General features: G+C 38.6%; 1 protein-coding gene across 2 annotated transcripts in view; it reads right to left on the minus strand.

The window, feature by feature from the left end:
- Positions 1-23,364, minus strand: part of LOC127447516 (unconventional myosin-XVI-like) — a 296,555-nt gene that overhangs the window by 100,070 nt on the left and 173,121 nt on the right. For both annotated transcript variants that reach the window (XM_051709448.1, XM_051709447.1), the window contains exons 20-25: positions 18,194-18,335; positions 15,910-15,982; positions 5,337-5,489; positions 3,309-3,509; positions 3,029-3,104; positions 1,356-1,528 (exon numbers count right to left, since the gene is read on the minus strand). In XM_051709448.1, the coding sequence (XP_051565408.1) occupies positions 1,356-1,528; positions 3,029-3,104; positions 3,309-3,509; positions 5,337-5,489; positions 15,910-15,982; positions 18,194-18,335 (818 nt within the window). The remainder of the gene's footprint in view (positions 1-1,355; positions 1,529-3,028; positions 3,105-3,308; positions 3,510-5,336; positions 5,490-15,909; positions 15,983-18,193; positions 18,336-23,364) is intronic.

Raw genomic sequence — 23,364 nt, forward strand, 5'->3', positions numbered from 1 at the left:
TATATATATATATATATATATAGTTGTGCTCAAAATTTTGCATACCCTTGGAGAATTGGTAATATATGTACCATTTTTAAAGAAAACATGAATGAGCAGGCAAAACACATTTCTTTTATTTCTTATGGAATTCATATTCAACTGTAGGTTATAACAGAATGGCACAATCATAAAACAAAACAAGGCAACAAAGAAAAAATTGAAATGACCCCTGTTCAGAAGTCTGCATACCCTTAGTTCTTAATACTGTGTATTGCCCTCTTTAGCATCAATGACAGCGTGCAGTCTTTTGTAATAGTTTTCTATGAGGCCCCAAATTCTTGCAGGTGGTATAGCTGCCCATTCGTCTTGGCAAAATGCCTCCAGGTCATGCAAAGTCTTTGGTTGTCTTGCATGAACCGCATGTTTGAGATCTCCCCAGAGTGGCTCGATGATATTAAGGTCAGCAGACTGTGATGGCCACTCCAGAACCTTCACCTTTTTCTGCTGTAACCACTGGAGGGTCAACTTAGCCTTGTGCTTAGGGTCATTGTCGTGCTGGAAAGTCCAAGAGTGTTCCATGCGCAGCTTTCGTGCAGAAGAATGCAAATTGTCTGCCAGTATTTTCTGATAACATGCTTCATTCAACTTGCCATCAGTTTTCACAAGATTCCCCGTGCCTTTAGAGCTCACACCCCCCAAAAACATCAGTGAGCCACCACCATGCTTCACAGTGGGGATGGTATTCTTTTCACTATAGGCCTTGTTGACCCCTCTCCAAACATAGCGCTTATGTTTGTGACCATAAAGCTCTATTTTGGTCTCGTCACTCCAAATAACAGTGTGCCAGAAGCTGTGAGGCATGTCAAGGTGTTGTCGGGCATATTGTAACCGGGCTCTTTTGTGGCATTGGTGCAGTAAAGGCTTCTTTCTGGCAACTCAACCATGCAGCTCATTTTTGTTCAAGTATCGTTGTATTGTGCTCCTTGAAACAACCACACCGTCTTTTAAAAAGAAGCCAAACAACTATGTGATAATAAATGGCTTCATATGATCACTATCCTTAAATAAAAGTTTTTTTTTGCATGATCAGTCAGATTTTCAAAATCAATGCCAAAATTTCACAATTTCCACCAGGGTATGCAAACTTTTGAGCACAACTGTGTATATATATATATATATATATATATATATATATATATATATATATATATATATATATATATATATATATATAATGTGTTAAAAAATAAAAGTTCATCACAGTACAATATTTCAGAATCAGTAAAAAGGGTTCACAGAGACACATTATTTTCAGTTTAAAAACGTACTTGGTGTGAATGGGCCTTAACAGTTCCACAGGTGTATTTGGGTACCTTGTTCAGTTCCACATATTTCTTGGCGTCTCTGGCAGGAGTTAGCGTGGTGCTCTTGTTAAGCATAGTGCCTTTGGGCCCACGGAGCCTCATCCGCTGGTGCTGGGGAACCAGGGAGCCCGTCTGAGACAGTTTACACTGGAACATTTGATGGATGAGCACGTTCTCACTAGCTGCTCAGGGGGGAAGAGAGAGAAAATAAACACAAGGCTACACACATTTAGAGCTTAATTATGGCAGGCGCCAGAGCTAATTGTCTCCCCTCATTTACACCCCCCCCCCCCCCCCCGCCGCCGAACACCCTCACAAACAAAATAACAGGACCCCATTCAAATCAGGCTGTGCAAACACACGCCTGCATCACGCCGACCTCTGACCTGCTCAAATGAGGGGAGAGAAGGAGGTGTATGGATAGAGGGGACGCTTATATTTACAGGAAATGTGTGTCAGCAGGGACAACTGTTAAGGTCACAGTGGACACATATCCTCTTTCTCTTTCACATGTAGTGCCGGCAAGTCTCATTCATTTTAGTGAAGTAGTTTATTTGCACCATTCATGTCAATATAAAAATGACTCCCCAATCAATTAAATGATTAACTGATTCATTTAAGACCCTTTTTTGTAGATAAATATCTTTTACACTCAGTAATATAAATTATGGTGTTGTCTAGTTTTATTTATTGTACATTTATGTTTTATTTAATGTTGTCAGACCAAGCAAGATCCTTATTGTTTTTTTTTTTTTTTTTTTTATGTTTTTGTGATTAAGCTCTGATTATAAATATAGCTGCAAGCAGCATTGATTGGGAACAAGCCCACAAAAGCCATTCCCTATTCACAACATTTATACCAGCTGAAACAGGTGTTGAACCATGGTTCACCAAGTCCTTTGAACTGAAGCCCAGAGCTCTAACCACTCCACCACACAATTGACAAGTCTGACTGATGTCAAAGAGACATTCTTGGTTGAGAGTATACAACTATTTAATTGAAGCAGAAATTACACAATAAAGTACAGTCCGCATTGTAGTAAACACATTTTGAAGACACAGAGAAGTACATATTTTAAAACTGCTTTTTCCTGGACTTGAACTCACAACCTTTTAACCTGTCTTCCAATGCTTTAACCACTGGGCCATTCAGTTGACACAGGCCAAAAGTGCCAAAGAGACATTCCAAGCTGAGAGCATCAGGTTTGAAATGTAAAAAAATAAAAATAATATAATAAATACATTTATACATTTTATCTCTGCCAATTTCAATATCTTATCTTGGCAAGTTAAGGTTTTATAGTAGCTTCACCAACATTGCATTTCCATAGACTATTATGAATACTAAAACATCAGAAAAAAAAGAGAAAAACAATATGTAGATGTATGTTCATTAGCACTGAGTAAAAAGAGCACAGAAAATGAATCTCTTTAACTAGAGAATCTTCATCAGTCAGGCTCTATATATCACACTGACAGGCCATTTAACATTTAATCAAAAACTCTAGAGTGTGTGTGTATCTTAGATAGACAGAACTGGAGAGAGCAATAGAAAGAGGCTGTTACTTATTGTGGTAACAAAAAATATGGCAACTATGGTGGTATTTTGGCAGAAACAATTATTTCCATTGTGAATTTTTGTTAGCGGAGAGTCAACTATAGTACAAAACACCAGTACTTACATTTCATAACAAACAAGATGTTTTGTGGCAGAACATCCCTGTTCTTGTCCAACGAGCCAGTCAGGTCATAGTTCATCTGCAATGAAGGACACACAAACACAAGAGATGAACACTAATAATAGCCTCACCCTCAGCATGATGTAGTGTATAGACTCTAGAGGATTTCTGTGAAGAGTGTGACTATGGGTTCTTGTTTGTGTGTGAACTAAGAGACCCTGGCTGAGCACATGATCGACAACTCAGTGTGAGCATGTGTGAACATGCAGTTCCCGTAACCTACCTTGCCAGCATAGTGAGTGACAGTAAATGAAGGCCCCTGGTCTTTGGGTGGGGGGTTCCCATTGCCATCTTTTGTTGAGAGGGAGACAGCATCCATGCAGGAGGAATCCAGCTGTGTCTGAAGCCGCTTATAAAGGTTCACTTCACATGGCCGGAGGGATTGACTCTCTTCATCAATGATACACAACACCCCCTGAGGCTTCTGTAACATACACACACAAAAAAACACAAACAGTTGCATGGAGGGCTTTTTGCAGTAAAACATGAAAGGGATAATGTACATTCAGTCTGTAATTATCATAAAATACACCCTCAACAGGGTGATCCGAAACCTGTATATGTTACGATAATGATTGGCTTACTGTACTTTATTCTGCTAATTACACAGCTAATCAATAAATAAACAAATAAATAAATAAATGGAAATGAAATATTGAAAGACATGAAACTAGCACAGCCATGTAGGAAATTGTTTGCCTGGGACAACGGTCCATTATACCGTTTAGCAGTTATTATACAAAAATACTGTGTAAAATAGCTTTTTTGTTAGTTTTAATATTTATAATACAGTTATAATCAGTGTTGTAGTACTCGAACCTGGACTCAGTCTTATGGACACTGGAGTATTTGGACTCATTCTTGACTCGAACAAGTATGGACTCGAGTCCCTTCAAAAATATTCCAAGAGCACTTTAATTTATCTGACAAACATTTTTCTGACTGACAATATCATTGATTATGACGTGAGTACCGAATTTCTGTTGGCTGTGTAGAATCAGAACTAGTGATGCCTGATTAACGAACCAATCATTCTTTTGAGGCCGTTCTTTTCTTTCCAGCCGCGCAACTGTGCTTATGATGCGGACACCCGAAGTATACTTTGGCCTTAAGTACATTATAAGTACATTTAAAATGGACATCTCTCTCTCTTTGTCCACCATCTTGGATATTTTTCACTGAGCTTGTTGCATTTGCATTCAGGGAATGCATTTTCCACAAATGAAACGTGTAATGCTGCCTTAGAAGAAATTTTAGTAGCTTAGTATCCAAGTAATCTTAAAAGTACACTGGATTACCATAAAAATACCATGGTATATGAATACTGTAATCATACAGTACAATTGTATTTATAACAAAATACTATACCATGGTACTACCACCTTTTTGTTAGGGGCAATAGATTATTTTCCTCTGAATCTTTTGAGACAAATTTTGGTAGTTGATGCATAATATGTCCACAAGCTTTTAGATTTTAGGTTAAAATGTATATAAATGCATGAGGGAAAGTGTATATTTTAGTTGCTTTTCCAGCCATGTTTTTTTTTTTTTTTTTTTTTACATTTATGGTCATGCAGTGTGTCAAATTAACTTTAAAAAGTATAAATATTCCATGTAGCCTTACACGCTAAAACTGCAAGAAAAACAATTCACAAAATGTTGTTTAAAATGGATTTAGATAGATTATAGTCACACCACAGGACATGTAAACTTACAAAAGTACTTTATGTCAACTACACTGTATACAGTTCACATATGACATAAAATTTGGCGTAGCTGCTTGTCAGTAAAGGACAAATGTGAACCCATGAAATGGGCTGCCATAAAACCCCTCAAATGTTAAAGAATATTTATAGTGAAGTGTAGCACAGTTGTGTTTGTGGGAAGAGAAAATTTTATTGTGAGTGTGTGTAAAAAATGCTGTGTCACTGTGTCTCGCCAAAGGCCGGAGTCATTTCATGACTCATAAAATGGTCACAACTGACAAACGTCTAATAGAGTCATAGCCTAAAAGATGGACTTTACCAGTTCTTAGGGACACCAAAGAGAATTCAACATGCCTTTGTGGATGTGAGTGATGAATGTGTTTCTTCATGTGTGCTTTTCTTGATAAAAGAGCAAGTGAGCACATTCATTACTGAGTGTGTAAATGAAGTGACTGCAGCACTTGAAATTAAAGAGGCGACAGCGGGACTCTTTCCCATCCCCTCCATCCCTTCCTGGCTCTCGGACAGCTGCTTTGACTGTGTACCTGGAAGAAGAAGTCCAGTACCGCTGGCTGGTTGCCGAGGGAGTGTAGCGTCTCCATGGCAACCCCCTCCTGCAGACATTCCTGCTGCTCTTGTTGGAAGAGCACCTCTGTGGTGTACTGCCTGATCCGTTCATTCACCATGTTAATGCACAACTAGAGAGACGAAAAAACAAACAAAAGCCTTTGTTAAACCTCTGCTCTCACAGTATATTTATATTTTACTCATACTGTAAATAGAATAACACACACTTTGCTGATGCTTTAATCAATTTGTTCATGTTCATAAGCCTTTGTAGACACATATGGTCACACACAAATGCTCCCTCTTAAACTCACAAAAGAAAGACAATGTGATTTAGGTGACCATAGTTAGGCCAAGTAGGACATGTCCTTGATCAACATTGTTGATTCCTTGAAACAACATTCCTCTCAACCAATCAGAATTCAGAGTTAGGTTTAGGGTTAGTGTTAGGCTTTGGGCTAGAGATTATCAAACCCCTTTTAAATCCCTCTGATTTTAGGGGTAGTGAATATTTAGGGTAGGGTAAAAACTAGGACTGTCAGTTTAACATGTTGATTTAGTGCGATTAATTATATAAAAAAATAACACATTCAAAAAGTTATGCAATTAATCATACCCCTGACAAGCACGTAAATGATGTGCTAAAAGTTCATATTTTCCTACCATCAGAGCAATTCAAGCTTGAAGTATGTTTTTACAAGCCATGTCAGGGCGCAGCGCGGCACAACAAACATCACATGTGGCGAAGCAGGTCACTTAGGAAGCATTCCTGACAGCCATATGAAGCACAACACAATGTGCATATCTCACGATTTTTAAACTACTTTTAACCTGACACAGCATTCTAAAAACATAGCTTTTATGATGCTGAAAACCAGCGAAACACTTGTATAGCATTTGTGTGACACATATGTACATAAATTGACAATCAAAATAAGTGCAGATGGATCGTAAGAGCACGTCTTGTAAGAACAGGACAGACTGACGAATTAAATCGCAAAATGGATTGCTGTCGAATGTAAGCTTATGTTTGTTAAATAATTATTTTGTGTATTGTCTAATAATTGTTTGTTCCACTACAGATTACAGAATACATGCTGTAAAATGTAATTTGTAACATATTCCGTTAGATTACTCAAGGTCAGTAACATATTCAAAATACTTTGGATTACTTCTTCAGCACTGGTAGATTTTTTCACTTGTTTTGACTATAAAAACTCTGCCAGTACAGTAAGACAAAATACACATATTAAAAATACATTCTCTGAAAAACCTAAATATCTTTTGCAGTGTTGTTTCTAAAACAAGTTAAATCAAATTGATCTTGTTTTAAGGATTTTTAGATATTTGTACAGGAAAACAATACAAAAAATATTATCAAGAATAAGATTTTTGCCCTAATATCAAAAGTCTTACTAGAAAAAAAGAAATTATGATCCAACGTGAATTTTCTTGATAAAAAAAATATGATCATGCCTGGTAACATGTGCATGTAAAATGGCTAGAAATAGCATTTTAGCTAAGCATAAAGCTGACAATTTACACAAGGTTTATTTCTATTTCTTCTGCTCCAAACTTACTTCAAACTTACTTCTCTGTCTGCTCGTTTGAATGTAACACATCATAAGAATGTTCAAATGCACTTTGGATCACATCATTTATATGTATAAATGTTTTCCATCTGAAAGGACTAAATATTAAATTAAACAAATGACAATAAAATGCAAAGTAATCTCTTCAGTAATCAAAGTACTTTTTGAATGTAACTGTATTCTAATTACCAATGATTTAAATTATAACTGTAGTGGAATACAGTTACTTATAAATATGATTTTAAATATGTAATCCTGTTACATGTATTCCGTTACTCCCCAACCCTGTATATATATATATATATATATATATATATAAGCCGAGCGCTTTAGCCGAAGCAGTGCGTGAGTCTGAGCTCCACCCTGTTAAGCCTTCAGAATTTCTACAGAATCCCTCAAAAGTGAATAGGCATCTAAAGTCAGACTGTCAGATTCATCAGCCAAACAAGAATGTTGTTTCAGGTCCAACAAAAGGATTCAGAAACATATAGTACTTGGCAAAATCACGGTCATCAGTATTTAAGAATGTTGTTCAAATGCCTAATCACTCTCCAAACCCTAAACCTGAAATCTTTTCATTGTCTACTGAAAATCTTGATATCCATTTTTGGTTGTCATCAAAACATTCAAAAGACTTGGAATATTATGCATGAGTCACATGGACTACTTTTATTATACTTTTGGGTGTTTTTTTTAAAGATTTAAATCATGTTCAGCAAAAATGTAAGATTGCGATGTATGGATTTGTAACTATATCAGATGTTATTAATACATAAAAAAACTAGTAACCCGTTGGTATCGGGGCATACTGTATTTTGTCCACATATTTTGAATTTGGGGGGAATCTTTGTCAATTTCAGGGCAGTTTTGCCACTCAAACGTTAATTTCCGACCCTTAGCAATTGTATTGAGAAGACGGATTGGGACATTAATTTAATTTTCTTCTTTTGTGTTCTGCATAAGAAAGACAGTCATGAGGGGGAGTAAATTAAGAATTTTCATTTTTGGGTGAACTATTCCTTTAATAAATATATGGGTACCCTGCTGGAATGAACAGCTAAAACCTGCATGAATTTCCATTCTGGTCCAAACTGGTTTAGGCTACTTAGGGCTGGATAACCAACATAGTCTTTCTGATGAAGCTGGTTGACCAAGGCAGACTTGCTGGTTGAGTTAAATAAGAAGCCTGGTAGGGACACCAGAACCCTATACTGGGGACCCACATCCAAAACACGGTATTGTTTTTTTGTTTTTTTTAAACAAAGTACTACAAAAAAAAGAAGAATTTTTTTTTTTTTAATAAACCATTAGAAGAAACATGTGCATATTGTATCCAGACAGCCACCACTGAAATAAAACTCGCACTAATGAAGTATATTAAGCATTACACATACTTTCCAAACAATAGCCATATGACAGGCGACATGATACACACTCTGTGCAATAAAACAAAAAGCTGGCATGCATGTTAATTACCTTTTTGTTGGGGCTTTTAATGAACATGGCTTTAATAAGCTTACCATGTTAACCCCTCACACTCAACATACACTCATAGCTCCACTCCACACACGCTTTAAGCCAGTTTATTCCTGGAATTCATACTAACCACCAAATTACCGGACATTGTTTCTCAGAGAATTACTGATTTATATCACCATCATCACTATAACCCTGCAGAGTTAAAAACAAGGAACAAAAGCTTGCAGAAAAGCCAAAGCAGAAACCATAGTGGGATTCCACAGTAAGCAGTATGGGTCAATGATGTCTACATGGTGTAACTGTCCACAAGTTGTAATAAAGGCAAAGGTGTCATTAAGTTTTAGAAATTCCTGGGTAAAACAAAAAAACAAAAAACAAAAGTATATTTCATTATTTTATATATATATATATATATATATATATATATATATATATATATATATATATATATATAAATAATAAAAAATATAAAACAGTGAGACACTTTTTACAAATTATCAATATCTGACATTGTCTGCCAAATTCCTAATGCAGGAATCAACATGCAGGGAACCTGTCATTTTCATGATTACAAAAAATAAAATAAATAATAATAAGTATATGAAAGTAAAGATTTTTGAGAAGAGTATCTTTACCTTAGTGTTTTCAAAATAGATAAGGTTTATATGATACAGCTACTTTGATACTGCCGCCCAGAATCCCTCAGATGGAAGTATACAGCACGGTTGTATCATCAGAGGTGCCTTCCAAGATTTATGTTGCAGCACACATTGGAAGAAGTACAAATTGCAATGGTGGAAGAAATTGATAGGAAAGAAAACAAACATTTCAGAAGAACTGGGTGCACCTCATCAAATTCTCATCAAGAAATTTAACAGCACTATAGTATGTTATTTGGATGCCTGCCCAAGAGCTGAGAGCTGACACAACTTCACTGTCAAGGGATCAAAGCTGAGATGAGGAGCTTGGAAAAGAGAGGGAGAATTCCAGAGCAGTGAAGTTGGAGTGCACAGACCAAAAATTCAACCGTTGAGAAAAATAAATGAATAAATAAATGAATAAATAAAAAATCTCACAGTAAAAGAAAACGGGACTCATCGGACCAGGCGACCTTCTTCCACTGCTCCAAGGTCCAGTTCCGATGTTCGCGTGCCCAATGTAAGTGCTTTTGACGGTGGACAGGGGCCATCATGGGCACTCTGACCGGTCTGCAGATACGCAGCCCCATACGCAGCAGGGTGCAATGTACTGTGTGCTGTGACACATTTTTCCCATAAACATCATTCAAATTTTCTGTGACTTGTGCCACAGTAGACCTGTTGGTTCGGACCAGATGGGATAGCCTTTGTTGCCCTCGCACATCGATGAGCCTTGGGCGCCCAACACCCTGTTGCCGGTTTGTGATTTATCCCTTCTTGGACCACTGTCGGTAGGTACTCACCACTCCTGACCAGGAGCACCCCACAAGTCTTGCCATTTCAGATATGCTCTGAATCTGGCCATAACAATTTGACCCTTGTCAAAGTCGCTCAGGTCTTTACTCCTGCCCATTTCTCCTGCATTCAGCACATTGACTTTGAGAACTGATTGTTCGCTTACCATCTAAATCTACCCAGATCTTGACATGTGGCCTTGTTAGGAGATGATTACTGCTATTTGCTTCACCTGTGAGTGGTCATAATGTTTTGGCTCATCATTGTATTTTGCCTTTACAAAGTACTTCATGCAACTAGTTTAAATATTCCATCCCACCATAACATTATTGTGCTAACAAACTCTAGACCACTGTCAAACGCAACTCTCACACGCCCACAAAATAACATTCCAGCACACTCATAGTAAAAACATTCAGTCAGTGAACCAGATAATTAGTGCATAGCAAAGAGGGTTGCAAATATCAGAAATATCCACAGACAGTCGCTAACGTTAATAAATCAATATAATACAACAGGCATATTGTTTTACTAACAGAGAAAGAGCTGTTTATTTGTATACAGCATAGAGTTACACATGTTATAAACAGATGTGGCTTATTGGTTGCATTTTTTTCAATTAAACATAATCAGAATATGAAAAATTGTTATACATGATTACTTAAAGCAGATGCATTCAGATTATTAAAACAAGCCCCAAAACACTGTGATACGATGTGTAGATTGGTAGATCTCTTCACAGAGGGCGTTTTGACATGTTGAGCGCAGGGAACAATGCCATTTTCACCAGGTGCAACTTATATTCAAGTATGACTTTACTTGGGGAAAATATGGAAGAGAGGAAGAGACCATCTGACAGATGGGTAAAACTACCAATCAATAATTGTTATGCTTAACTTTTATGTGCTGTTTATGGGCCTGTGAATCTAAAAAACACCCAGAATAAATAAAAAGGTGCAATGGTCTCCTTAAATGAATTTATGATCATGAATTCTGCCTGTCCAAAAGTACTAAGTACAGATTATTTCACTGACATAACTCAGAGCACAAAAAGCGGTTTTCCACCTTTGGGCCGAATGGTTCTGAGCACACTGAGTAATGGCTTAAACTTCAAAGAGTACTCATCAAAAAATCCTCCACATGCAGCAATGACATCTTTGCAGATCCTTGGCATTCTAGCTGTCAGTTTGTCCAGATACTCAGGTGACATTTCACCCCACGCTTCCTGTAGCACTTGCCATAGATGTGGCTGTCTTGTCGGGTACTTCTAACGCACCTTACAGTCTAGCTGATCCCACAAAATCTCAATGGGGTTAAGATCCATAACACTCTTTTTCCAATTATCTGTTGTCCAATGTCTGTGTTTCTTTGCCCACTCTAACCTTTTCTTTTTGTTTTTCTGTTTCAAAAGTGGCTTTTTCTTTGCAATTCTTCCCATAAGGCCTGCACCCCTGAGTCTTCTTTTTACTGTTGTACACGAAACTGGTGTTGAGTGGGTAGAATTCAATGAAGCTGTCAGCTGAGGACATGTGAGGCGTCTATTTCTCAAACTAGAGACTCTGATGTACTTATCCTCTTGTTTAGTTGTACATCGTACCTGCCACATCTCTTTATGTCCTTGTATATATATATATATATATATATATATATATATATATATATATATATATATATATATATATATATATAAAACAGTTAGTTCCGGTCCTCGAATCTGATTGGACGAGAGATGTTCCATGAGCACTGATAGTCTCACACCATCAGCACTCAGACGCTTCACTGTGTGTATCACTCCGAGTGCGGTTCTAAACTAAAGTGTAAGAGCAGTGCATATGTGTTAAGAGCTACTGTATGTGTCTCTTTTTACATGTATTTTATTTTTTTTACATTACATATGTTAGCCAGGAGGTGGTGGCAAAAGATCATTTTTTGTGTGTAATATGAGCCAGTTAGGTGACGTGAAGTGAATCCGCATCAGTCAGAGGTTACATACAACAGTGCTCTGTGATCGCTCGTATTACTACTACACTACTAAAGCTAGGAAATAGCTTTAAATGGCTTTAAACTAACAACTTCAACATTATGGCTTATCACAGCTGAGAGACACAACAGACTGATTAATTACAGAACTCAAGGCGCTTACCTCTTACCGGAGTTTCCACATTGGAGAGGACATGCTGTTTAAAATGGTGGAGGAGATTGCGGTTTCTATAGTGAATGACTCTACCATGAAATAGGGAGAAATAGCCCCGCTTGGACAGCTACTTTTCCACTGAGAAAGCTGATCTTCAGAAAGCTGACAGCATCTCTGCTTGGGTGTGGCAACAGGTGATCTACACACGCTCCGGCAGATTCTGATCCGTCACGTAAGAAAGTAGTTCCATGCGCAAATGCGTTTTTTATGACCGTACTCAGTTTTTCCTAATTTTTCACTCTATAGTGAAAGGCTCTAGCGCACCAGCTACCGCAAAATAGGGAGGAATACCCACGCTTGGACGGCTATTTTTCCACTGAGATAATAGGATGAATTTGACCAAAATGACATTATCTTCAGAAAGCTGACTAACAAACTACAGCATCATCAACAGGTGATCGCACACGCTCCATATCTCTCTCTCTCTCTCTCTCTCTCTCTCTCTCTCTCTCTCACACACACACACACACACACACACATCCTTGTTTCTCCAATATGTTAGAAACAGCCCAAGCTGTGATACTAGTAGTTCTGAAGTTATGTTTTTGAGAGGCTTGGATGCATCATTTGATTTGAACCAGCAACGGCAGATTCTGATCCGTCGCGTAAGAAAGTAGTTCCATGCACAAGTGCATTTTTTGTGACCATATTCAGTTTTTCCTATTATTTTTTTAAATGTACTTGTTCATTGAACTGTTGTATATAAGCAATATCACACTCGCAATCGTGCTATATAGCCCTAAATCACCACTGCTATGATTCAGCCACAGGGCCATATCGCACACTTGCTCGTGTAATATTGCTTAAATATATATATATATATATATATATATAAAAAAAGCACTAAACTGCTTTTGGGATTTTATTCAATTTTGACTCTTGTAGCCTCAATTTTTGTGCCTGTCATAGTAAGGAAAGACAAAGAAATGTTTCATCATTCTGTAAATCGATACTGGCCGATTAATCGGTTGTTGGCCTTTTCCACCACCTTGGTTATCGGTATCTGCAAAATCCACTATCGGTAGACATCTTGTAAATATAATTATAATAAAATGGCTAGACTCAGTTTAATACATAGTCTGTACTATTACAGTACAAAAGTATAAGTGTTGTATGTTTATTAACAGTGTAAGACAAAAGGTATTTCATATGACTTCCCATACAGATATCCCATATATGGCAATGAACTTTCATGTAAAAGTATGATTCATATATTTGGGCATACAGTATATGTAGGCAACAGGGCCTATTCAAATTCCACCATGACTTAGGAAAATATATGTTATACATGAAAACAGACATTTTATTAGTATTTTGAAATATATTTTGTTGCATATACAGTATCTGCAAGTACTGTATGTGACTTTATATCATATATTTTTATATAGGCCTATTATTATATCATATTATGACATTTCAGGTTTCTGTATGGGTTTAACCTGAAAGCTATGTAAATGTCAAATGGAACTAAAGTATGTATTAGACTTGAGTATGAGAAAATATGCAATATGCAATGTATCGGACCCGATTCTGATACCAGTAATGACACCGGTATCGATGCATCCCTAGTGGGCATAAAATATCTGGTTCCCTATCCTTAATCACTGTCACTCTCTCCTAATTTGTGTTCTCTCTCTATTCCGTGTGACCTTGAAAGGTCAGGACCATAAATCTCTTCATTCCATGTGTGGATTAAAGGTGCATACCATTTAGGAGACAAGCAATCAACATCTTGCTGTCTCTTAAGCATTCCCCAACAGTAACACACATACAACCTTCACAAGGGGGTCTCCCAGGGGATTGTGGGTATGCACTTATCTCGTCTAGTGCCAGCCCTGATTTACACCTCCTTGTCCAACACTGTCAATGAAGATATCCAGGAATGGCACACACACACACAAAAATACACAGAAACACAAACACCCACCTGCCGACCTCTCATTGGCTGTCAGGATAGATCTCTGGCACAGAGAGAACAGATCCACAGATGTACACATACAAAGACCCTCGTCTAGACTCAGGTGATAGAGAAAGACACTTGTGAGACCCTCATTTGAGGTCTAAGAGATTGTGAGAAGACGACCCTGCTGAAAAGACCATCATAGCTAGTCATCAACATCTGTTGTGTTCACAACAAAATATTAGGTTTGAGACCACCTTGAGTATGTAGTCTTGGCCCAATTTCAAACAAGCTCTGGAACGGTTTGCTTGTGATGATAATTTGACCCAGAGGACCAACAAACCAGCCAATATCCTTCTGATAACCATGAGCAGGGCTGCCGATTAGGGGGTACAACTGGACTTTTTGTCCCAGGCCCAGGCTTGAGGAGGGCCCGGAGTAGAGGGGGGGGTCCACAGAAAGACTATTCCATATTGTAGAGTGCATCTAAACACGTTCAGTGGGAGATGCAGATATAAACACGGAGACAGTGTGCAACTGCAAAAACCATCCGTGTAGAGCACGTTTAAGGAATAACTGTCCGTTAATAAAGAAATAACGCTAAATTAAATAATGACAGATAAAAATAACCATGGTGGAAATTTTACAGCTATCATCCGTTCGAGTGGTAGAATTGGAACATTCTGATTGGAACGCACATTCTGCACCATGCAGAGACGTTTTGCATAATGGAGATAGAAACGTTACTCAAAAGTTTGAATCGGTTGACATATTTCAACCTATATATAATTGTAACCGGTATTTTGGTATAGGAGCTAAACCCCTGAATAGTGCACAAACATTGTGACCAATGAGGGGAGAGTTTTCTCACATGTGATTTGTATTAACAAATTTTAGTCTGCCAAACTGAGACAAGAAGAATAATGCAACATTTTAGCCCCTGTTTCAGGTGTGGAAGGATCAGTCAACTGGTTTAGCAACTGGAAGGTACAACCCTCTCAGACAAGAGCTGATATGTTTTAACCATTACACCACAGTCCCCCAGATTTACCTCATACACCATCCCTATAGAGTCTAAGTCAACAATGACATTGACTGGTGCCAAATCCAGGCCAGTGTTTCAATGGTTCAACCCAACTGTGCACAGAGACTCCTTTGTGTCTGCAGCCAAGGGTTCAGCTGAGGAGAAAACATTCATCTGTCCAATACAAAAACACAGCTCGCACAGTAGACTGAGAATTCTGGGCAGGGGGTGGCGGTGTGCACATGTGGCGTCTTAGCCTTTAGACAAACATTCATCTCTCTCCAAAACACAAAAATAACACAACTCTGACAGCTGCTGCTTTATTTCATGCTGCTGTTGATTCTGAGAAAAAAGTAGACATATATAATGCATATGGCACACCCAGCTATGCGTCTGGGTATGGCTTCAGCCATGGCTTCTGTCCAAAATAACACAGCTCTGTGAAGTATGGCCGTGACAAATGCACTAATGGTTTTTCAATGAGCTGAATTGCCTCCCCACACACAATTCATCCTCGTTTGACCTTTCAGCTCAACCGACCTCTCTGAGGCTGTAAGGAAAGTATCTGAAGTTATATCTGGCATCCAATTTGAAAGTTCAGCTTGAGCGAACAATACCTTCGGTCCCACTGGTCTGCAGCTCCGCAGCAGCCCCACATCAAACCCAAAGCAGGGTAGCAGAGGGTTTAGCAGGTACAGACTCTACCCAGAACGAGAAGTTTGGGGCAGCTTGTGCTTTTTAAAGCTGGGTGAAGGACTCTGAATAGACTTAGAAAAGTCACCAGGGCCACTGCCTCAGTTTGCCATTAGTCAAAGACTCTTTCAAAAGGGCATATACAGATGTGCCACAATCAAAAGGGTAATCATATGCACATTTTTATAATAATCATCATTAATGTCATCATGTCTGGTCCTGCTGTCTCCTCTTACCTGTTCATAACCATTCCTTTGGAATTCCTCAAAGCCAGAGATGTCCAGGATGCTTATCTCAATGGCAGGATCTCTGTCAAAACAGACAAGAACACATTTCAACATTGTAGAGGGGTGGGAGAAGAACAAACATTACCATTTATCTCATTATTTGTGATCTGACGCCAGCAATTTGTCTTTGAAAGCATTTGAACTACCAGTATAGTTTAAATGCAAATAAACATTAAAAGGTCACTAACAACAAAAACAGCATTCATGCTCTTTTTCCAAGAAGTAAAGGTAGTGTCAAGTAGAGAACATGCAGTCAGATTTTACTGTTCTGATGTATTAAGACCATTTCCAGGTAAATGTAAAGGTACTGTTGTCTCTACATGCATAAAGTCATTCACACACACACACACACACACATCACACAAATGCATCACACATGTTGAGTTCCAACATGTGTCAGATCACAAATTAAAACACAACACAAAGTATGCGTTGAATTCTCAGCATTGTCGAAAGGGGGACTATAGCGAACATTACTGTAGCATATGTTTACTTCTAACTCATTGAATAATAACACACCCATTTTAATGATGCAGACATTAAAAGGTAACTCTTTCACCCCTTCAGTGCTGAGGTTTGTTACCGGTAGAGCAACACAAGAGTGCACATTAAGTATGTTTAACGGGATTGTGTACTTGCAATGCAATGGCCAAGCATTCACGTACTATGTACTGTGCTTGCGTAAGGTTTCTGTCCAAGTCACAATAAGCCTCTCCCCTGTACTGGTGCAGTCATCATGATGAAAGCTATTATGCCCTCACTGACCCATAATGAACATTTTCATGTGCAAGTCGATGTACATTAGCCTAATCCAAAACAGCTAACACTGAAGTGCTGACTAGGACAAACCAGGTACATTCTGCTTTGCCCGTTTATTGATCACACATCAGAATGTCCTCATCGAGAGCCATTTATGCGTGACACCTTCATTTCCTTATAATGCTAAACCTTTCGTAAATAGATTACAAATGGATTTTTCATTGTGTGGGTGTGTGATCATTTCTTGAGCACAATGGTTCACAACTGGTTTTGCTTCAGGACCCAGATTTTACATCAAGTGGAAACCCAACACAGTAACAAAATTGTTTAGCGTACAAAATACAATTTTGATTGTTCCATGCTCTCAGGAGCCAGTAATTAATCGCTCAAAACACATTGTGGTTGGCACGAACCATGTCCTTGTGACCATGAAGATATAAACCATGAAAAGTGACCACATGTTTAGTGTAGTCTGGGTTGTTTTTTGTTTTTTTTAACCTTGCACAGTTTTGTTCATGGATTTCAAGGATGAAGGGAGGTCAAGCCACATTATTCAGCTTCTACCATGTGACAGAAGAATTTGTGCAATAAAAAAAAAAAAAAAAAAAAAGAACATAGAGATTGGTTGGATGCACAACCTTTTAGTTCAACAACAAAATATATAGGAAGTATATATCCTAACTATGCACAATGACATGGCTACTAGCATTTTGTTATAATATGCATTTACCATTGTGTTTTCACTGAAAGACCTGCAATCCATTCTTTGGTCGCGACCCAACAGTTAAAACCACTGCTTCAGCTCACACCTTAAATTCAGTCCATACAGCTGTTAAAGAAGCTGCCAGTTTTAATGGTTTCTCAAAGTGCACATTTGCACATCTTCAAAGGTGAAAATATGCTCACTGTGTGTTCCTGTGTCTTTTAGAGCACAGCGAGACGTGTGAAAATGTGTGGAATGATGACTCACTCTGACTTATCCAAATGTGGATACGCACATTCTTCGAGTTCCATGAAAATCTCTCTTATTGCCACAAGATGTCTTTCTCACAATGCAATGACAGAGCAGTGGGTGTATCCTCCTGCTGGTACTCAAATGGCTGTGTCCCTTACTGCCAGATGCTCTATGGATGAAGTCTCATATATGCTATGTAAACTTTTCAAAAACTTTACCGTAACCCCTTGTTTTGATTGACGTTATCACAGGTCTTTCAGAAGGACTTGTTGGGAATGTCACTACTAGTCACAGATAAGTACGTTTAGTGAATTATTGATATGTATGATTCATACTAATCATTCGCAGGAAAACATCATTGAAATTATATGTACATTGAAATGGGACTGTAAGCATTCAATAATAATCTCCTTTATTCAGGTCTCTCATTCACGCTAAGACACTTACATACAGTACATGAAGGACAGCATGTTCACATAAAATCACATGCACGTTCACACCCTTGCAGTACAATCTTACCCATTGCTTTCTTCTTGACCTTGGAGGTAAAAGTTGATACTATTGACCAAGAAGCTGAAGAGTCGTCCATACAGAGCTTTGGCTAGGAGGTCTCTGTGATGGTTAGACATTTCCACCGTATGGCGTCTTGTTATGATATCACCTGAAGAAGATGTAAATTGCCAAGCTGTGAGTGACCGTTTTACAACTGAAGGAATAGTTCCCCAAAGAATGAAAATCTTTTATTCACCCTAATGTGAATCCACATCCAAATCCACATGACTTACTTTCTTCTGTGAAATGCAAAATGTGATTTTTTTTTTGAGAATATCATGGCCGTAATTTTGCATACAATGAAAGTGACTGGGGCTGACAAGGAGGACTGGGGCTGACAAGCTCTAAAATGACAAGAAAGCACCATAAAAGTATCGTAAAACTGGCCCGTACAACAAAATATATGCCATTATTCAATGAAAACCTTCAGCTCCACAGTAGCTCTCAAATCAAATAGAACGGGAAGTTTCTCAGTAAATAATTACTTACATTTCTGCCTGTTCCTCACATAAAGCTATTATATGGCTTAAGAAGACTTGAAATATTGTCCACAAGTTGTATGGACCACTTTAATGATACTCTTAAGGCCCCGATTTACTTCAAATGAAATCGAAGAACGAATGTCATTTAGAACAAAATCTGGCATTTTTGCATTCATTTCGGTGGTTCGTAACAGCTCGTCTAGCCGAACTTTTAGGAAAACTTCTTACCGGCTGCTAAACACCTTCGTACTTCTGTTGGTCCACGTCATCGGTAGGTGTGACCTGGAGCTCCACCTACCTTGAGACCGGCAGCTAATTCCCATTCATGGCATTCAGTCAGTTAAGATCAGTCAACATGAACACATCAGCGTGCAGTTATTAGCAAGCTGGTGCAAATGTACCTACATCTGTATGATCATTTGTGCAGAGACAATTTCCATGCGTTTTTTTTTTTTTGTTTTTTTTTGTCTACAAAAGGAATCAAATTTACTCAAATAGTCTTAAGTGCCCATTCACTCATTTGTTTTATATGCTGCTTCACTCATGTGCATTCTGCAGTGAAATTAATTCACACATCTGCCCATAATAAGATATGCCTCTCTTATCATCATTCTTTTGTCTGTATTTTTCCCATTAACACTCTTTTATACACTAATCATTGCAGTTGTGTCAATGTCATCTTAAATTACAATAACAGAGTGTAATCGGCACATATTATGGCCACATATAGCATGTTAGCGCTTCAGCGTCATGAATTCGGAATGTAAACAAGACAAGTTGCAAATTTTTTGCTGTATATCCAGTATATTACTTTAAATCATCATCGAGTGGAACAAAAAGCATCTTTTACTGATCTAGTGTGGATTCTACTCATAGAAAGAGGCATAAAGTTATTGATAACACATTTTTATGTCACGTTAGTTAAGGTTTTACTGAGCGTCCTTATATTTAAATGTACTTTTAAACGCCTCCCACAGCGGTGTGGCGGATGTCATACTGTTTTTTGGTTGTTTTTTTTTTGGCTGTTTCAAACTTCTTTTTAACCCTGAACGAAGAACTTCTCCAGAAGTATATCAGGCTCTTTTTTTTTTATTTTGGAGCTTGACAGACCCAATCTCCATTCACTTAAATTATATGGAAAAGAGAGGCCAGGATATTCTTCAAAAATTCACCTTTTGTTTTCCTCGGAAAAGAGAAAGTCATAGTGGTTTGGAATAACATGAGGATGACAGAATTTAAAATTCTGTTTGAACTACACTGGCAGCCAAAAGTTTGGAATAATGTACAGATTTTGTTCTTATGGAAAGAAATTGGTACTTTTATTCACCAAAGTGGCATTCAACTGATCACAATACAGTCAGGACATTAATAACATGAAAAATTACTATTACGATTTGATATAAATTGTCAGAACTTCTTAAACTACTTAAAAGATTTCTCATAAAAAAAATCCTCCATATGCAGCAATGACAGCTTTGCAGATCCTTGGCATTCTAGCTGTCAGTTTGTCCAGATACTCAGGTGACATTTCACCCCATGCTTCCTGTAGCACTTGTCATAGATGTGGCTGTCTTGTCAGGCACTTCTCACACACCTTACAGTCTAGCTGATCCCATAACAGCTCAATGGGGTTAAGATCCATAACACTCTTTTCCAATTATCTGTTGTCCAACATCTGTGTTTCTTTGGACACTCTAACCTTTTTCGTTTGTTTTTTTTGTTTTCTGTTTCAAAAATGGCTTTTTCTTTGTAATTCTTCCCATATGGCCTGCACCCCTGAGTCTTCTATTTACTGTTGCACATGAAACTGGTGTTGAGCGGGTAGAATTCAATGAAGCTGTCAGCTGAGGACATGTGAGGTGTCTATTTCTCAAACTAGAGACTCTGATGTACTCATTCTCTTGTTTAGTTGTACATCTGGTCTTCCACATCTCTTCAAGTCCTTGTTAGAGCCAGTTGTCCTTTGTCTTTGAAGACTGTAGTGTACACCTTTGTATGAAATCTTTTTTTTTTCCCAAGCATTGTATAGCCTTCCTTCCTCAAAACAATGACTGATGAGTTTCTAGAGAAAGCTGTTTCTTTTTTGACATTTTTTACCTAATACTGACCTTAAGACATGCCAGTCTATTGCATACTGTGGCAACTCAAAAACAAACACAAAGACAACGTTAAGCTTCATTTAATGAACCACATAGCTTTCAGCTGTGTTTGATATAATGGCAAATGATTTTCTAGTACCAAATTAGCAATTTAGCAAGATTACTCAAAGATAAGGTGTTGGAGTAATGGCTGCTAGAAATGAGGCCTGTCTAGATTTGATTAAAAAATGACTTTTTCCAAATAGTTATGGTGCTGTTTTTTACATCAGTAATGTCCTGACTATACTTTGTGATCAGTTGAATGCCACTTTGGTGAATTGAAGTACCAATTTCCTACCGAAACAGCAAAATCTGTACATTATTCCAAATATTTGGCCGCCAGTGCAATTCTCTAACTAGATTAACCAGCAAGGTCAACCTCACTCAGCCTTAGTTTTGATGGTGAACATTTAGACAATGCTAGACCAGCACTGAACCAGCATATGTCAGTCTGGATCAGCATTGAAATGCATGCTGGTCTATGTTGGTTTTTCCGCAGGGTTGCAGTAAAAACAGTAAACAGTAGTGACTGCAGTAATAAACATAAAAAAACAGCCGGTGTGTGCACAAAACAACAGGGGAACAGAACAAAGAGGAAAACAAACCGAAGACAGTGTCACATTTTGACTGAAATACAGCATATGTGGGTGGCTGAAAAACAAGCGGCCAATTGTTGGGCGTGCTGGCTGAGGGGACATCGTACATGCAAATGGGGAGGATGCACAGAGCCTGGGCTCCAATGATGTGACCTTTGATGATGTCAGACACTGAATCACTGCATTTGCTATGCCATTCATGGCGGCCACAGTGTGTCAACTCCCAGATGCAGACACTGACAGCACTCGGCAGTCAGTCAGTGCCCTGTGACTGATGCACATCAGAGATGGATTCATCTGCTGCATATGTTTGACTACACACACATATGCACACAAGTGTGGTATTGTAAGCACCAGATTTCCCTCTGGCTTGTTTACTTGTTTGATAGAGACAATAAACAAAACAATAAATAACTAGAAAGGAAAAGTTTGTGAAAAGAAATCTGTAATTTTGACTTGACAAAGCCTTGTCAGGTGTAAACAGAAGTCTTGAAATTAGAATGCCATTTAGGCCTTACAGACCCGGAGCTAAGAGGCTACTAGGGTGTTTCTTGGATGTTGCTAAATGTTGTGGGAGGTTACTTAGGCATTGCTAAGTTTTTGTGGGGATGGTTGCTAGGGCGCTCCTAGATGCTTTTCTAGAGTGTTGATGGGGTGTTGCTGGTTGGCTGCTAAGGCATTACTAGGGAGTTCTGGGTGGATGCTAGAGGGCTGTTAGGGTGTTGTGTGTGGTTGCAAGGGCATTGCTAGGTGGTTCTAATGACGTTGCTAGGTAGTTGTGGGGTGGTTGCTAGGTCATTACTAGTGAGTTTTGGGTGGTTGCTAGAGTGTTGCAAGGGTGTTGCTAAGTTATTGTGGGTGGTTGCTAGGGCATTACTAGGGAGTTCTAGGTGTAATATCTTGTATAAGGACGAGTTATAAAACATTAGGTGGTTGCTAGAGTGTTACCACTGTGTTGTGAGTGGTTACTGGGGAATTATTGAGAAGTTCTGGGTGGATGCTAGAGGGCTGTTAGGGTGTTGTGTGTGGTTGCAAGGGCATTGCTAGGTGGTTCTAATGACGTTGCTAGGTAATTGTGGGGTGGTTGCTAGGTCATTACTAGTGAGTTTTGGGTGGTTGCTAGAGTGTTGCAAGGGTGTTGCTAAGTTATTGTGGGGTGGTTGCTAGGGCATTACTAGGGAGTTCTAGGTGTAATATCTTGTATAAGGTCGAGTTATAAAACATTAGGTGGTTGCTAGAGTGTTACCACTGTGTTGTGAGTGGTTACTGGGGAATTGTTAAGAAGATCTGGGTGGTTGCTAGAGGGTTGGTAGGGTGTTATGATTGGTTACTAGGGCAATACTAGGGAGTTCTGGGTGGATCCAAGAGGGTTGCTAGGGTGTTGTGAGTGGATGTTAGGGCATTGCTAGGTGGTTGTAAGGGTGTTTCTGGGTTATTGTGGGGTGGCTGCTAAGGCATTACTAGGGAGTTCTGGGTGGCTGCTATAGTGTTGTGAGTGGTTACCAGGGAATTACTAGGGAGTTCTGGATGGTTGCTAGAGTGCTGCTAGGGTGTTGTGAGTTGTTGCTAGGGAATTGCAAGGTGGTTGTAAGGGTGTTTTTGGGTTACTGTGGGGTGGCTGCTTAGGCATTACTGGGGAGTACTGGGTGGTTGCTAGTGTGTTACTAGGATGTTGTGAGGTGGTTGTTAGGGTATTGCCAGGTGGTTGTTAGTGTGTTGTGAGTGGTTTCTAGGGCATTGTTAGGTCACCTAAAGGTCTGTGCCATCATCGTTTTTTCAAAATATAATGGAGAGTGTTTTTCGAAAATGCTCTGTTTAAACAACATTCCAGTGTGGATGAGAGCCATAAATATAGCATTATCAATGCATTTTCAAATATTCTTATTAGTGTGGATGTGGCCATAGCTTGAAAGTTCTGGAAG

Source organism: Myxocyprinus asiaticus, chromosome 10 (assembly GCF_019703515.2).
Source record: "Myxocyprinus asiaticus isolate MX2 ecotype Aquarium Trade chromosome 10, UBuf_Myxa_2, whole genome shotgun sequence".
NCBI lineage: Eukaryota > Metazoa > Chordata > Actinopteri > Cypriniformes > Catostomidae > Myxocyprinus > Myxocyprinus asiaticus.